This window comes from Lissotriton vulgaris, chromosome 12 (genome assembly GCF_964263255.1).
Source record: "Lissotriton vulgaris chromosome 12, aLisVul1.2, whole genome shotgun sequence".
Lineage (NCBI taxonomy): Eukaryota > Metazoa > Chordata > Amphibia > Caudata > Salamandridae > Lissotriton > Lissotriton vulgaris.
The window spans coordinates 735,282,757-735,301,036 of NC_141700.1; the positions used below are offsets into that span (position 1 = coordinate 735,282,757).

Here is an 18,280-nt window from a genome sequence, read left to right on the forward strand (position 1 = left end):
GGTGCCTTCAAGCCTCCCTAGTTTCACGCAGTTGTTTCATTAACACCCGTGCGTCGTCAGCCGTGGCGCCCTCGCTATCTTTCCCCAACCACGCTGCCAATTGTGCTGCTAACTCAGGAGGCATATCCTCCCCGGACACAGGAGTGACCACCACGGGAATCGGATTCCCCTCCCTCGGCACTGGAGTTGGCTCTTCAAGTGGGGTATCGGGAACCGGGGTGTCCCCCCCAGATGCCCCCCTTCTGGACCTCTTGCCTTTCACTCCGGGAGCTGCTCCTGACAAAGGTCGTTTCGGTCCCCCTTCCCCGTCTTTAGCCGCCATCTGCTTCTTCAGATCGGTTACTTCTTTCATGAGCATACGGAACATCTGATCGGTAGTAACTCGCTTTCCGACTTTCTTGGGCATTCTCAGACAGAGTATCTGTAAGACAAAAAAGAAAGATTACCACGCTCAAAATTGGCTCTTCGTTCCGTCTCGAGCTCACGTGCAGTGAGGAGGTGCAGCTTCAGAGCACAGGAACAAGAGGATGCTTTCTTGGCTTGTTGCTCCTTTTATCCGTCTTCAGGGCGGGCGTAAACCCGCCCCTGCCTGCCCCAAGGGCGTGGCCGGCCGCGTCAGTGTCTAGGCCAGCCCACTCCAGGGCGGGAAAAAAGCGCGCCCCGGCTACGCCGCTTCGGGCATACCAGCCGAGACTCGCCTCCCGCCCAAGATGGCTTCCCGGGGGGATCGTGGTACTCCGCCATACGTTCGGGGGGACCGAATGGTCGCCCCTTTCCAGGAACAAATGAAGAAAAAAGAAAGAAAAGGAAAACGTTGGACAAAGAATGCACAAAAAAGCTAAAGGAAATAAAGTGAAAAGTAGGTAAGAAAAAATGAAAGATGGAAAGAAAAAAGGATAGAAAGAAATAAGGGAAGAGGGTTCGCAATATTTACACCCCACCTATGTTTAAATAGAAATGATACACGTGTGCTGCAAATCAAGCACAATAAAGTTTGTTTTTCTTCTTGGGCAAAGTATATTAAAGAACGATTGGTAAAATGGAGTCCAGGAACACAATATGGTATGCTGTGACATAGCAGCAGTCCACTTCAAAAGGAATTTACAACCGTACTGGAAGGAGACAGGAAGAGTGGCGTAACACACCTTGAGAGGGCCCCCGCAAAGTACATGTAGGGTCCCCCTCTTCGTAGTGAGGAGCACTCAGGCCAAAGCACTGTGCTGAAGGGGCCCCCTGGGCTTGAGGTTCCCTGGCTGCAGGGGCTGCGGGGGTACATTTTATGCCACGTAACCGGAACTGATAAAGCTGGAATGTGCCCTGTGCTCACATCAGATGCATCCTTCTTTCAGGTGTGCTCATTTTGGAAGAGCAAAATCATGTCACTCAAAGTGACGATAACCAGAGGTTTAAGTAGGTTGACCCATTGCCCCATGCTGTTGTGGGTGGAAGCAAAATGTGAATGACACATCAACAGGCCAATGGAAGAAGACAGGTGGCTCAAAGCCCCTTTAATTCAGTATATGTTTTGTAAAATCAAAAAGTCTTGCTAAGGACAGACCTAAAAATAAATTATTGTTCAGAGAAAGGGCTTTTTGTACTATTAAGCAGCCCAAAAGCAATTAACAGTTGCCCCCTCACAAAAAATGTAATTAATACAAATATTGTTAAAGACTGGGAGAGGTATGGGAAGATTAGAGGAATGGTTGCAGGAAGCACCGTGGAATGGGCAGGAGGCAAGGGAGCAATAGAGGCACTTGAGACTGGGCCTGGGAAGTGCCAGAAAAACAGAAAAAGCCAAGGAGCGGTGGGGAAAGCATAGGGCGAGCTTGGAGGGATGGATGAGGTTGCAGGAGAGAAGAAGCACACGAGGGAGAGAGCTAGAAAACAAATGCACTCTCATGGAGTACAAAATGAAAAAGAAAAAGTGGTTCTCTAAATGTGAGCAGTGGAATAATACAAGTCAGCAAATCAAAAGTATGATAAAGAGACTATGATCCAGGGTAGCAACAGACACAAGCAGCCACATGCATCAAGTGATTTTGGAGTTGCAAACGGTGCGAATCGCAAAATTCGTCCGTTTGCGATGCCAAAATCACTTCTTGGGATGCATTAAACAAATGTGTAGAAATCGCAATTTTTTGTGATTTCTAAAAATGCGATTGCATTTAAGGAATCGCATTTTTGCGATTCCTTAAATGCAATGCATGAATGTTTTAAAAATTGCGAATTCGCAAATAGGGGGAGCAAATTAACGCGAGGTTCAACCTCGTGTTAATTTGCAAAATCTTTCAAAAATGCTCAAAAATGCATTTTTGAAAGTGTCATGTTACACACACACATGTCCTTTGGACATGTGTGTGTGAAACTTGCACTTACAAAAACATTTCAAGGGTGCAGGGGGGGGTCCTTTGGACCCCCCTCAGCACCCTTGAAATGCATTAACAAATTGCGATTCGCAAAATGAAAATCGCAAAATGTTAATGCCTTCCCATTGATTCCTATGGGCCTTTTGGCCCATAGGAATCAATGGGAAGGTTTTCCTTAATTGCGATTCGCAAAATGTGAATCGCAATTAAGGAAAATTAAGGAATCGCAAAAATATTTGCGAATTATTCATGCATTGCCGTTTGCGATTTCTAAATTGCGATTCCCTAATTTTCGCAATTTAGGAATCGCAAACGGGTGCAATGATGCATGTGGGTGTAGAAGAGGAAGGCAAGCCATTGAATATGAAGCAAGCAAATGAGAGTTACAATAAAGCCAACCAATGATAAGCAATGGGCGGGCTCTGAGCCCACTGTCTGTTCCTGGTATGGTCTACATGAGGCCTTTCAGCTTATCTGCACTGGAGCACAGATAGTCCACCATCCAATCATCTATCCAATACTAAGGGGCGGTGTGCACGCTGCCTGTTTCCTTGCTTCAGGACAGATTCAATTAAGTACGTGCCGTGTTTTCCCTTGGGCTATCAAAGAAATCTGTAATCCATTTTGTGTCCCTGTGACAACATATCGGGTCTAACTATGATGCACTTAATCTTCTTCTGTGGTTTTATAAAGGATTTACCAAAATGTTTTTAATTCCTATTATGAAGTCTTGTAATTTTAAGCAATGTGCCCTAGCTTATAGCTTTTTACAACAAATTCATGAGGATGATTTCTGCTTTTATGTTAGGTCCTTTCTGTGCAGTCTTGCAGTACTATGCACCCTGGATAAATATTTGCTGCCTTGCTTTTTATATGAGTTTTATCATGGTTTTGGATGCACTGATTAGTTTTTCCTCACAATAATTTTGCACTTTAGTAATTACTCTTGTATTTGTCGATTTGTAGTGTTGTCTTCTGTGTACAATTGAATTGAATAGATAAAACACTTTTTTTGTGTTGCTAATTACGAAATAAAATGAAACAAACTGATTTTGCCTTATACGTAGTTCCATCTTTCACATTTGAAAAGTGTAAAAATGTATATTCTTTACATCAAACCATATAAACACTGATAAGTAAAATGTGAAGTAAGGTTTGTACCATGTTTTCCCAGGTGCAAATTCTTTTTGCTGCATTTCCTTTTACAGGCCAGTGCCTCTCTATCGGAGTTCAGTGTAATTTGCTGCTTTGTGAGGTGTAAACTTGGCGGCTTGTTAAGTGGAACATGGCAGGACATATTGGGAAGCTCATGTAGAAAGAGGCAGATAGTTGGACTTAATTAAATTGGGGCCTGCAATCCCATCAACCTGCTAGGGCAGGGATTTTACTGCCCAACTATCTTTCAATAATCTTTTAAATAAACAGTCCAACACTTTCCTCAATGTTGCATAGGGGCTCATTACAATGATGGGTTGACCGCCATCGTTGCGATGTTTGGGACCACCCGCCAGACATGTGGCGGTCCCACCACTGCAATTAGGATGCGCCCGCCCTATTGGCGGGCGCATCTAGGCCATTTAACATTCCGGACGGTGCTGCTGGCTATAGCACCGTACGGAATGCCAAAATACCACTCTGTGCATTTCCCTGCACTACGTGGCAGGCACCATGCGGTGTCTGCCATGCAGTGCAGGGAAATGCAGTGGGTACCATGGGTACCCTCCCCAGTGCAGAGCTACCTCCCCCCAAAACAAGGGGGGCCTGCTACGGGCCCCCGAATCCGTTTCCGCTTGTCTTTTCACGGTGGGAGGACAGCCATAAAAAGACAGGCGGAAAGGGTTATCGTAGTCCCTACGGCGGTGCCTTCAAGGCACCGCCACAACGCTGGCCTGTGTTTTCGTTCCGCAAGGCAGTCGGAGGTGGACCGCTTTGGGAACCGTGGTGGCCGGTCTTTGTGACCGCTGCGCTGCTGCATCGATTCCCCACGCCATCTTAATATGGCGGGGGGAAAAATAGACATTCGCTGGTGGAGAGACCGCACGGCTGGCGGTGGCAGACCCTCCACCATCATAATGACCCCCTCATTTTGGACTGGAGATAGTAACTTTTACAGCTCCAGAGTTCAACACTTTTTCCAAATTTATTTTGTTTGGAATCGGAACAGTAAATCTACCCCTCCCCCAGCGTCCAACACTTTACCGAATGTGGCTTAGTTTGGAGAGGGCATCGTATGTCTGACCCCTAGAGTCAACGCTTTCCTCAATTTCGCATGATTTAGAGTGGAAATAGTAAATCTGACCGCAACAGAGCTCAACACTTTCCCCAGTGTTGTTTAATTTAGAGTGGGAATAGTAAATCTGCTCCTCTACATATATGCAAATGTTTATATTTAGATGCCTTACAATTTGTTTATATATCTGTAGATTTGTCTTTAATTATTTAACATTTCTAATATTTAAAAAGTTGATTTATTTATGAAAATAATTTATTTTCATTTCATTAGCAGATAAATCGATGTTTATAAAATGATTTTAATTTTGTAATGTATATCTGTTTTGTAAATTAAATATTTTCTGAGTAAGAAGCTATATTAATTTTTGATTAATGGAAAATTAATGTGTGTTTTCAAAGATAATGATTTATTATAATACACATTTATTTTTATGATATAAAATACATTTTTTCAAAGTATTGCAAGTTTTTAAAACTTTAAATTAATTATAATTAAATACATTTAATATTTTAAAAAATATACATTCTAGAAATGTTGCAATATGTTGCAGTTTTCAATATTAATTTTAATGTTACTTTTAGAAGTAAATATTCTTGAAATATAGATTTTGCTTGAGCTATTTTTAACTTTTAATATTTATACAGTAGGATACTTTGGATTTAATATTGTTGTTGTTCTAAATATAAATAAAGAGTTGCTAATATTAAGATTGCCTGTATTTTAACTTCAATATTATGGTTGATCGATATTTTCGTAGTTGATATCCAGTAGTACAATGCAGTGATTTTAAGGTGTAAGTTTCTCTTTCATACCACATTATGACTTACAAAGATATCAATCAAGGTACCGCAAGAACAAGTGCTGGCTGTGCATGTAAAGAGTCTGCATAACTATCTATAGTGCAAACAGAAAAAAATTACTTTCTTGATGTGAGCTAGGTCTGACTTTAAACACTACCCAAACCGACTAACTGGCTGAGGGAGCCAGGTTTCATTAAAGGGAGACCTTAGCTCACCTTTGGTAGCTTGGCCTGAGAAGTAAGCCAGCCCAAGTGAGGCGCTGTTTGTAACTTTCTGAGACAACCATACAGTAAAAGAAATAAAGAATTTTAAAGTTCCAAACTAAGCTTATTAAAAAACCATAATAATTTATGAAGAATATGTGTCACAAAAATTAAGAAAAATGGATAAAAGGATACAGTTATTCAGCAAGTAATTAAAATTAGTGGGGAAAAAGGGGTTGAGTAGAGTTGATGTGAAAATCAATCAGTACTGATAACATTTCTTTGTCAATATCCAACTGGCGGCCATGTTCTAAGTGAAGCAAATTTGTTGAGTGCATGCTTTCAGACTGAAGATTGGGATCTGTACTGGGCAGAGGGCCTTATTTAGATCTCGGCAGATGGAATACTCTGTCACAAATGTGACGGATATCCCGTCCGCTGTATTGCAATCCCCGTAGGATATAATGGGATCGTAATATGGCAGACAGGATATCAGTCACGTTTGTGATGGAATATTACCCTCCTCCAAGATCTAAATTAGTCCCCAAAGTGTTTAATCACAAAGAGAAGGTTTTCAGAGTAGACATTTCCCCAGGCAGCAGATTGGTTGAGCTCCGAGACCTCGGATATGTTGTGTGGGAAACCCAAGACAACTGAGGATATCTTTCGCACAAAGCTGTGAGCAGGAAAAAGGATCTTCCAGTGGCTTGCCTTCATCATTTATTTTCTTGCAGAGAGTATACATTTTGAGTCAGATTAGTAAGTCAAGTAGGCTGAGCACCTACAGCGATCAGGCTAAGGGCTACATGGGAGTAAGTAATTGAAGGGCTAACAGGCCCTGAAGGAGCCCAGGAGGCACAATGGAGGAACCTCGAAATGCTGATTGGGTAACCTCCTTTGGTGTGTGTTTACTCCAGAAGGTTTTAGAGTTGATATTCTGACTGTAGAAGCCAATTTGACCTAAAGGGGATGCAGGCCAGCTGCACATTTATTCTGGCTTCCAGATGGAGCCATAAAGATCTGTAGGGACAGGGGACTTATGGTTGTATTTTCTCATGCCTGGGATAAGCCTGGCTGCTGTGTGGAGGAACTCTTTTTCTGGGGTTAGTGAAGAATTAGACGTACCAACCAAACCGAATTCCTGCAATCAGTTCTTGATAGTATTAAGGACTGTATAGCAATTGGGCTGAAGGGTGGTTTGATTTTGTTCACACCATGAAGCATGGTCCAGTCTTTTGAGGCAATGTGGTTGATGTATTCAGACATGAGCAAAGACCAGTCGAGTCACATTCCCAAACATTTAACTTCCTCGAATAGGGAAAGTGTAAAGCCATCATTATTGATTTCTGTAAGGCAATCATTGTAAGAATTTGCATTCTGGGGTCTTCAGATAAGTATACATTCTGTTTTCTCTTTGTTAAGCTTTAGGAGACGTAAGTAAATTCAGTGGCTTGCCAGTACACGTATTGTGCGTATTTACACCGCTCGGCTGTAAGCATCCTACCAGGCTTGGCGGATCCCCGAGCCAATCTTCTTCTCTTCCACCATGTGCACATCAGGCCATGGTACATATGCATGTGGGTCTGGTAAGGGAACTGTTTCCACAGTTGTTGGAGTATTTGCTAGGAGAGGAGTTCAGACTAGAGGTTAGTACATTTCCAGGTTCCCTCAAGCAGTGAGGTAAGGGTTCTTTTCCACAGTCAGAAGAAAGATTCTTCTTATTCCCCTCCTCAATTCTGGCTCTTCGGAAAAGTGGGCTTTACATTTGTTCCTAAAAGTTGCTTCTGATTTGTCATTTGAAAGTATCTCTAAGCTGATGTTAACTCTCCCAAAAGTGCCCCTGACTCCTACTTTTTCAACAGTATGATTACGTTTCTTTTCTCTCTTATTATCTTATGATATTGAAAGGATTTTGCAGGGACATATCCAGGTTGGCTGAAGGCTTCCTTAGCAAGAAAGAAGTATTACAAAACTTCAGTCTGCCCCCCCTTAATAACCAAGCTAACTACAAAGGCATTCTATGATTTTTTAGGAATACCTTCAGCAGGATAGTTGACAGATACTGAAGCCAGTGAGTCTGGGAGGGATTTGAAAAGAATTGGAAATATTTGGGGAATCTAGAACAATTGAAGGGAGGATGATTTGAAAAGAAAATTGAGATTAGATAATACAAGTTTTTTCATTATTAACAGCCGTTTCATCTATGAATGCAACAGGTTTCTTCAGGACATTTGCACTTTATTAGCATCTTTTGCTGATTTGCAGCAGCTTGCACTAGCACTTTTAAGATTGCACTTTATTGTACCTTTTGCACTTTGCAGTAGCACTTTATTGCAGTTTTGCAATTTGCAGTTGCACTTTATAAATTGTGGATTTTGCACATAATTTCTGGAAAGCTCTAATGATGATATTGGCTGTTTTTTTTTTATTTGGAATCTCGCTCCCTTTTATCTTCTTTTTATATCTTGTTTGATATCCAAAGGTTTTTTAGAAATGTATTGAAATGTATTGATATTGAAATTGAAAGTGAAATATGTTTTGTACCATCGGCTACCTATTGCTCTGTTCAATAAAAAATAAAAAAAATAAAAAAAGAGTCTGGGAGAGATGCACATTTGGAAAGGCTAAGGTGAAATCAGTCCTTTCATGTTCATCTGCCAGGACAGGGATGCTGCCTCAGATCCTCCCTCTGGCCTCCAGGCTTTTACTAAAATGCCTTTGAAAAACAGATGGCTAGAAAGGGCGATTTGCAGGAGGTAATATTATGTACTTTCATCTAATATGGTGTAATTAGCTCATTAATTGAGTCTTTCTGGAAAAATACAAAATGTTACTTCACTGATATTTCAAAAATGGTAAGAGATAATAGAATTATTTCTTGAGAATGAAGGGGCATATTACCAACAAGTAGCGATATTTATCGCTAAACAGGCTTAGCGACGATTTTTTTATCGCTGAGCATCGCTGGAATTTATCACTGAGATAACGTGCTATTAGCAACGCAAAGCGATAACTTTTTCGGTGATAGTGGCGAAATGCGTGAATATCGCTGAGAATACAGCGATATTCATGCATTAGCGACAAAATGCTCTTAGCCATGTTATCCACCACACATTGGATAACATGGCTAAGAACTGGTCTGGGCAGGTGTTAGTGTTTGAAGATATTCACGCTTAGCGCAAATATTTCCATCGCGATGCCTGCCTAGCTAATAGGCGATAGTGATGCTAGCGACTGTTTTCAGCCGCTAACAGTTTGGGTACGCCCACTTTGCATGTCATTAGCGATAAATATCGCTAACATGCAAAGCGGGCCCCAAACCGCACGCTATCACCTAAAAGCTGTTGCTAACTGCTGCAATAGAATTATCGCCGCTTAGCAGCCAAAAATGGCCGCTAAAGCGCCGAAAATTCCCTATCGCCACCCTTGATAATATGCCCCACAGTATTTAAAACAAACATACATGGACAAAGACGAACTAGGTGATCAGCAAAACAGACAGGTCCATAGATTCCAAAGTTTGAACAACGCTTATATAAGCTCCTTTTATAAGTGGTTGGAGACACACTCGAAGCTCTGGACCTCTTGAGCTTCATAAAAGAAGACAGGTTTGAGAAAAGAAGAGTGTGTACTCCAAAAGAAATCAACAAGTACTTGTTTGGATTAATATCCGTTCTTTAAGGTTGTCATACAAGACCAGAACTCCTTTAGATTGCAGTGCGACATCTTTATTGTTTGATGATAAAACATGGACAGCCGACACGTGTTTCGCCCCCTATTGGCGATTTGCGCCGGGGCTTCCTCAAGGCTATTTTCACATATACAGCATATATTATTTCACGCCTGGTTCCAAATTGACAAGTTCCAAAAATCAGAGTTTAAATACTCAGGGAGCAGAGTTCTTTTTTGAGCTGACGGGTATGATGTAACCCCTGCTTGTCGCTCCCTCGAACGACGAGCAGGGGTTACATCATACCCGTCAGCTCAAAAAAGAACTCTGCTCCCTGAGTATTTAAACTCTGATTTTTGGAACTTGTCAATTTGGAACCTGGCGTGAAATAATATATGCTGTATATGTGAAAATAGCCTTGAGGAAGCCCCGGCGCAAATCGCCAATAGGGGGCGAAACACGTGTCGGCTGTCCATGTTTTATCATCAAACAATAAAGATGTCGCACTGCAATCTAAAGGAGTTCTGGTCTTGTATGACAACCCTAAAGAACGGATATTAATCCAAACAAGTACTTGATGATTTCTTTTGGAGTACACACTCTTCTTTTCTCAAAGACGAACTAGGTGTCTGCCACCAGCTTGAAAAATTATTTTGGATACAATTCTATATTTTCCTTTTAGGAGAGATAGAACTATATAACGGAAGACAATATTGACTGTACAAATGCTTTGAACGACTACAATTAATGTTAATATATTATTGATATTTGACATATCTCATTAATAGCTTTTGACCTTTCAAAGTGGGAGGCCAATCTCGTGCTACCAGAAGCTAAACCAAAAGGCTCCAGGGGTCTCCATTTTAATAAAGCAGGTGTGACTGAGATCTGGTCAACAGGCTTCAAGCACATATAGATCGAAATCCAGAGGTCAAAAAAATAACACCCTCTGGTAGATGGAACTCCTCATTGCATGATTGATGTTTATTGATTGGAAGCGTATGATTCCATAGTGCACCATGGTGATCATTTGATTACTCTAGCTAAGATATCTGCAGCCTTTCTTCACTCCACCTTTCCCTGTTTGGTTTGTAGAGATTGTACGTGCGATGACCTACGTGATCAACAAAGGCATGGCTATGTACTGGGGGACCTCCCGGTGGAGCGCGATGGAAATCATGGTGAGCAAAGGACCATGCTTTTTATATAAGTTAGGTACCATCAAAATCATATTGCCATATATAACCTGTTAATGCATATACCAGGCTTTGTTTAATGCCACATAGGGCTGTGAAGCATCTTGAGAGCAGCACAAGAATGTAAAAAAAAGTGAAAAAGATCAATGAATAATATTTTTGACACTTTGGATAATGCACTTATACAATTCTGTAATGCTATGTAATAGCTTTTACTATTACTGTGTGCAACTTTACTTATGAAAGTGGAACACTTGCACATTCATTAAAACATGTTTTAACAGGAGGCTTCGGATTGAAAGCTGTCTCTCCAGACCTAGCCAAACTAACCTAAACAAGATTAAAAATAAATTATAATGCAAGATACGTGACAAATAATTTTGCTCATGATATTCTGAGACTGGGAAAGTTACCAGTCTCCTCTAGTTCTTGTGCTTAGGAGCCTGTTAGAGGTTCAATCCATTAGGTGGAACGTCTGTCTGCATGTATCACAGCATGGTGCGCACAGCATTGAATATGTGCCAGAAATGGATTGCCATTTCCAAACTTGTGGTGTGCATCTATTCTGTCTCCCTGTAGGAGGCGTACTCCGTGGCTCGCCAGTTCAATCTCATCCCACCCGTGTGCGAGCAGGCCGAGTACCACATGTTCCAGCGTGAGAAGGTAGAGACGCAGCTCCCTGAGCTGTACCACAAGATAGGTGAGTGAATCCAGAGGTGGAGCATTGGCCATGCCTTAGGAGGAAGGAATGCAATGGAAGCAGGGAGAGAATGAGAAGGGCCATGCAGAGGACTTCTGAATGTGAAACAGAATGAACACAGAACAGGAGTAAGAGAGAGAACAAGAGGAGGCACATGCATTGACCTTCCTACTCCTCTGTACCTTCAGTTTGTTTACCCTTGTTGTACATCTTCCATTTCTCAGTGTAGACCCAATGCTGCTCTTTCATTTGCAGGTGTAGGCTCTATGACATGGTCGCCTCTGGCGTGTGGTCTGATCACGGGTAAATATGAGGAGCGGGTGCCTGAGAATTCCAGAGCCTCCATCAAGGTAATCTGTTCCATACAACTGTTGCATGTCCCTGTTATCCACTCCCTGCTACCCACACCAGGCACAATACTCAAGACTTTGAAGGAATGCATCACTGGGACTCATGTTATCAGCCTGATACAATTTATCTTCACCTAAATTCATGGCCAGCCCCATCTTGCTTTTCTTTATTGAGTTGGTCATCTTCTGCTCCCATGTTGTAAGCAGAATTGCGACACAGGACTCTGCGAAGCGAGGAGCCCAAGTCCTTTCGCCTTGGTTCCTCCCATTTTTTTGTAACTGCCCTACTTACATGCAGCACCATAACAGACAGACAACCAATGAAATGGCCAGTGTGGCCTATGCTTGGAAAAGGTCCTATCAACAGCTGTCTTGCTATCCATATATTTGGACCATGGATACTGCAAGACATTTTAATCTGGTGAGAGTTCATACCTGAGCACGGATCATAACATCAGAAAAGTTTCCAAAAATATCTTGTACCTAAACCCAAGACCTTCCACCTTTAAATAGCTAAAGAGAATTGCTGTTTCCTTATGGCCAGGTAAGAAGCTGGATTCTAGCTTTGTCAGAAGTGCAACATGTATGACATAGGTCCACCCCTCCAAGGGGCTCCTGCTTTACTTCCATATCCTTTTGGGTTGACACCTCAGTAGACCTACATCTAAAATAGAATTATAGGCAAAAGGTTCACCCAGCCTCCAGAAGAGAGCTTTGATGCTCATAGGCATTGACTATGATTTCCCTCTGTTGTGTAGCTCCCTACCTTTCCCAGGCAATGAGAACCTCTTATCAAATAGAAAAAAAGAGAGGTGGTAACAGAGTGAACTGGTTGTGAAGAACACATTGAACAAACTAGGAATGCATTATTGAAGGAAGACAAACATAATTACACTTGTGGAAAGCATGTAGAAAAGTGCATGTGGCTGCCCTCTATTGGAATTTTTTTTGGGGAAAAACGCAAATGTTGCCTTGACCCTTCTGCAATCATCATGTATTTCCTTAAGGAGTAGTTTACATTTGTTCTGCAGTTTTGAGGGATGTAGGCAATATTTCTCATTTGTATGTCACAGCCAGCAAAAGTGGTGTATCTGGGACTGCTGGAATCTGAGTGTTCTTCACTATATTTGTTTTGGACACAGGCATGGGATGTTTAGAGAGTCTAAAATCTGTTTCAGTTCTTTTCCCTTCAATCATTCACTTCAACAACATCTCCTAAAGTTCCAGTGTCATGTTTTGTCTTCAGTCTCCACTCTCTAACTCCAGAGGTAGAGTCTGAATAATGGTCTGCATGTACAGCATCCTTCTCTTATCCACCTTCACTGGGTGTCTAAATGTCAGTGAATTAAATACTTAAATCCTCAGATGTCAACTATTCCTTGCTAATTAAACTCCTGCTCTTTCAATATGTTTGACATTGACTTCTCACCTTTCTTGTTTCTTTTGATTCTCTTATATTGTTCTGCACTGTCTCAGGTCTGAATCAAATGCTGAGACTTCCAAAAAACCCGCATGATTTAAGGCTAATAGCTATGCTTTTTGCTTTAATCCCAAGGCTGAGTCCCCATGTTTTCCTCTGCAGCTTTCTGCAGTTGCTGCATAATATAAATCCTGCGCTTCGTGCCTGGTCTCGGTTTGTAGTTGTATTTATGTATTGTGAACCTTTGCTGCCACATTTAGTTTCCTGCTTTTGCTTCCCAGGTTAACCTTGAATTTAGATATCAATGCCCTGCAATCCAGTACTCACAGCCTTCCTTGGTTTGTTAGAATTTCTTTCCAGCTTTTGCTTCTGCATTAATTCTGCACCCATGTGGTCTTATATTCGCGTCTTTAAGGAGCCTCCATTCCCTTGGTATTCGTGAATTGCTTGTCTGCAGTGTTTCCATGTTTTGTGTATCCTTCTGTGGTTCTTAGTCACTCTATAATCCACCTACTCTTTGTTCATCTGAAAGTGTAGTGATGCTTCCTTTGTCCCAGTGTATTCTCCTCTGTTCCCTTGTATTGTCTTTTGTGGCTGGTTGATGATATACCTATTGTGCTGTAGGTGTTATTCCACATGAGTGTGGCTGAGAGGCAAACTGGGGTCTGTGGTAGAGCATGGAAGCCTGTCTCGGTCCACCACTTGGATACCCAGTTATTGCCATCTTTACACTTCTGTGTGTCTTGCTTGTTTGTCTAATCCTCTCTGAATACAGAATCCTGCCTGTTCAATGGTTCTTCCTTGCTGTCCCGTTCCTGCCGTACTTAAACCAGCCTTGGTATGTACACTGTTCATATTCCTGCCCCCTTTTCTGCAATTCCCAACCCTAACCCCTAACCCCTGAACCATAAACCATGGTTAATTTCTTGTGCATTTCTGTTTCCTTCATAAACCTCCATTCCTTTAATACCAGGGTATCTTTTTGCTACCAGAATCTTCTGAGCCATTTCTTACTCATTATTAGAGACCTGAGTTGGGTCCTGACAAGAATTTAATATCAGGTGGATGGAAGCTTGCCTGTCTAACACATCATCACACCACAGCTTACAAAAGCAGCTTATCTCTGTAGGTAAAACATGAAATCCTTTCTTAGACCCAGAAAATGTAATTTTCTTATGTTTCTCCAGAATGGGTTCTCTATACAAATTCAGGTATAACAATCTCATGGTGAATGTGGAGATGTGAAACAACACGTGGATTAAAGAACAAATGTATGACAGCTCACAGAGTACCACATGGACTTTGCAGAAATCTCCAGACCAGAAAGACGTGAAGTTTATTTCCTCATTTGGTCTTAGTAACTGCCACAATGAGGCCATTTTCAAAGTCCTTTCATCTGCTTTATTATGTTGCAGTTGTCAAATACTTGTTGCCATTAAGCATAGTGCAAACCCATAACATAATTAAATAGCCGCTAGAAGAGTTAACTCTGCTCTCTAGGCTCAAATAGCATAACATGGTCAATTTACTCTTCTACTGAGGTCTTGGTAGACCCATTCCTGCTTGCCTGTGTGACTTCTAGGTCAGATGTAGATTCAACTAGCAAAAAGGTATGTTTGAAGACAATAAGTTTGTAAGTTTACTAACTTAAAGGAAGGTGAAAAGATTTAACATTTCCTTCTACTTGTAGGATTGGTTGAAAATGTAGGATCATAGCAACCCCAAAGATTTGAGTACCAAAGATGATGTCCTAGATTGAGATTATCATATGAAGTGAGCAGTGGTTGCTGGATCTGAATTCTCTAAGAGCAATTTGATTCCCAGAATATGAGACTATAGGAAAGAGCAGACAATCCAATCAAATAGTCCATAGCACATTTAGATAAGGTTGGAGGTGTACTTGGTGGTCTATAGGTTGACTGACAAAGAGACCTGAGATTATCAGCTTGGAAAGGCCAGTGGTTCCAGCTGTCATTTGTGCTGGCCATGATAGAACCTGATCGGTCGGTCCATTTCCACATTATTTACTCCATCTACAAGAACGGCAACACATTAAAAAAAAGCCACCTGCACATTGATAGCCGTATTGGTGGTTCCACTTCATTAATTTAAGCCTTTTGTTGAACATTTCTGTAGCTGAAAGATGGGGTATAAAGGCATCTGATGAAAATTAATTTATTAGTTTCCTTTCATGGTTTTCATGTATTATTCTTTCATTTCATACATTACTGATCAGCGTATACGTGTTTCATGCATCTAATACATTTGATCTTTCAGAGCTGCAGATAAAACTACCCTAACAGTAACTTGACAAACATTCTATATATCACACTAAAAAGCTGAATAACTTAATTTAACCAATTGCACACTGCTTGAAATCATAGCCTATCATCACAAAGAGCTATTGTATCCATTGTCATGCTATGTTATTAGCTGTGGATTGTGGGTGCAATATTGTTGTATACACACACATTGGCCATCGATTGACCATAATGAAGCGATAATTCCCCTTGCGCTTTGATACTTGGGAAACCTATACAAAGAACCAAAGTAAATATAACTGTGCTTTTAGTTTTTTGATACACTTGCTCGAACTTACTAAACATACTATGCGGACCGGTTCTTTTAGTGCTGTGGTCCTCACAAAGATTATTTTTCTGACTTGTTCAACACTATGTGGACTGGTCTGGTCACACATACATACACACAACACACAAACACAACCATCCTCACATGTCTCTTTCTCTCCCATGAATTTATTTCAATTCCAGAAGATTGTCCCATAGTCCTTATTTATCCACAATGTATGGACAGGTACAATGCTGTAATTGGCTACCCAACCAAATTTAATTGTCGCTAATGACTATTGGCCTAGGAGTCAAAATTCTGATTTGCATACTCAGTGTCATAGTTGATTGCCTAGATCAATCAAGGCTCATTGAAATGGAGCAACAGATGCATATTTAGTCTCCTCTCTTGCCCTAGGCCCCAATGGTAATAGGCTTGGATTTACTTGTATTAAATTCTTTTAGTTTGGCCAGAAAAACTATTTGGATGTGAGGGATGGCTGTTCTGAAGACTCCCTAGATCCATTAATCTGAAATTGATTTCTGGATGTGATTTCAGTAGATAGCATAAATACTATAAGCAACAGGAGAGGAGATAGAAAGACATATTCATACAGGTGTCAAGACCAACTAATAAAGTGACCCTTCTGAGAGGCCTTCAGTGTACATCTTGGCAGGCTGATACAGAACCTTCTTTTCCTGGAGAACATCCAAAATCGTATAGATTAAGAAGTGTTCCTTAAGTGGGAGAGCGCTTGGTATCAAGTTGTTAACCTGTGGTGGTGGTGAATTGTGTTGCACTGGAATTAGCTAACACCAGTTTTTCGATCTTGGTGACAACCCTTAGTTGATCCGGATTCCGAAGGTTCGGAGTTACTACAGACCTATGATGATGTTTCATAGTGGGTATCCAGAGGAATATCTTGGAGGAAGGATCAAAGTGTCTTTGGGGCAGAAATGAACTAACACAGGAAAATCTCTTACTATGTTTTTTTCAAACAGTAAAAAAATAGCTTAAAATGCTAAACTGCAGGATTCTTGTGGGATGTGGGATGGCACTTATGCTGGAAAGTCTTGGCGGCTTTCTGCTTCCAGGAGAAATATTGAAGAGTCTGTTTGCAGTCATTGTGGCCATAAAGGAGGAGCTCGAGAGAGATGAATCAAATCATGCATACTTAGAATTCAGGAGTTCTTGTTTTTTTTAGATCCAGTGGAAGTGTCTGCCAAGCTCAGCTGGTGAAGCAAGATCACTTTTTGGAAGGCAAGGCTTACACGTGTCACTGTCACTTTCAATGAATCAGGGTGCCGACTGGGGATCTTAGTCAGAATCAGTCAAATGTTTTGACTATATAGGAAAATGACCTTCAGTTTATTTTAGATTTTACATTTACTCCTTGACTCTCTTTGGGAATTGAAAGGCTTGGGGAGATGGAGAGGGCCCAGAAAGATGAGAGGGAGTTGGGAAGATGGCTATCAGCATTTTTGCTTCAGTGTTAGGGAAGGTCATATATGAAAGGGCTTAAAATGGTTCACCTCATAAAACAGGAGCTTAGTTTCAGAACCGCAAGTGTATCTACTTTTAACTGAACCAGATATTTGGGAGTGGTGGAGAGCAGATACCGAAGATCGATTTCCATGGACGGGCAGGTTCTTCTTTTATTCCTAAAGAAACATTTTTCAGGTTGGAGAAACTCCTTTATTCTACACCATTGACCTTGGTCTCCTGTAAATTTCACAACATGTCCTTTCGATTATCCAATATTATACAGAGGCAGCTCTTTAATTCTCAGCTGCTCCATCACATGTTATGTTATGTTATGTTAACATTTTGAACAGCTGCCCCAGCAAAGAGGCGTCCCGGCGCTGAGGATCCACAAGTACCATACCAATAGCGGAGGTAGAGCTGAGACAGGAAGTCCTAAGGAGAGGGGAACAGATGGGTCTTAATGGCTTTCTGGAAGGCAGACAGGTTTTCCAAAGAGCGAATATTCAATGGTAGGGAGTTCCAGATCTTAGCTCCCAGAACCCTAAAAGAGCGACCGCCAATACGGCAGAGCTTGGTGCGGGGTACAATCACTAGGTGTTGGCCTAATGAGCGCAGACTGCGCTGTGGCACATAGGGTGTTAGAAGCGGGCGCAGAAGTCCTGGGCATCTGGATTTGAGGATCTTGAATGCCAGGGTGAGGGTTTTAAACTGAATACGAGATTCAATTGGAAGCCAATGCAGCTTTCGAATGGTAGCTCTGACAGAGCATCTGCGGGGAAGACCCACCAAGGATCTTGCCGCCGAATTCTGAACTCGTTGCAATCGCGCTATCTCCGCTTTGTTGGCGCCCAAAAATAAAACACTGGCATAGTCCAAACGAGAGAGGATTGTGGATTGTACAATGAGTTGCCGGACTTTAGAGTCAAAAAATTTGAGTATCGGGTTAAGACTCCTCAGCAGGCCTACACAGGTAGCTGCCACTTTTTTTGAGTGGGTCTGGAAGCTAAGCGAGGAGTCTATCCAGACTCCCAGGTTTTTGACCAAGGATTTAGGCGGTGGAATGGTGCCCAAAGAAGAGGGCCACCAGTGCTCGTTCCAATAGCTGGTATTCCTCCCGACAAGCAGCACCTCCGTCTTGCCTGCATTGAGCTGCAGGCAATTGTCCGTCATCCACTGGGCTACTGCAGCCAGCCCACTCCTGAATCTCAAGGCCGAAGTAGATGGTCCTTCGGTGAGAGTGATGACCAGCTGCGTGTCATCTGCATATGACACCAGCGTGAGGTCCCACT

The 18,280-nt window shown here is 41.8% G+C and overlaps 1 protein-coding gene across 2 annotated transcripts in view; it reads left to right on the forward strand.

Moving 5' to 3' along the window:
* KCNAB3 (potassium voltage-gated channel subfamily A regulatory beta subunit 3) overlaps nt 1–18,280 on the forward strand; it is a 344,630-nt gene that overhangs the window by 300,644 nt on the left and 25,706 nt on the right. For both annotated transcript variants that reach the window (XM_086946036.1, XM_086946037.1), the window contains exons 9-11: nt 10,368–10,453; nt 11,048–11,168; nt 11,424–11,518. In XM_086946036.1, coding sequence (XP_086802162.1) covers nt 10,368–10,453; nt 11,048–11,168; nt 11,424–11,518 — 302 coding nt within the window. The remainder of the gene's footprint in view (nt 1–10,367; nt 10,454–11,047; nt 11,169–11,423; nt 11,519–18,280) is intronic.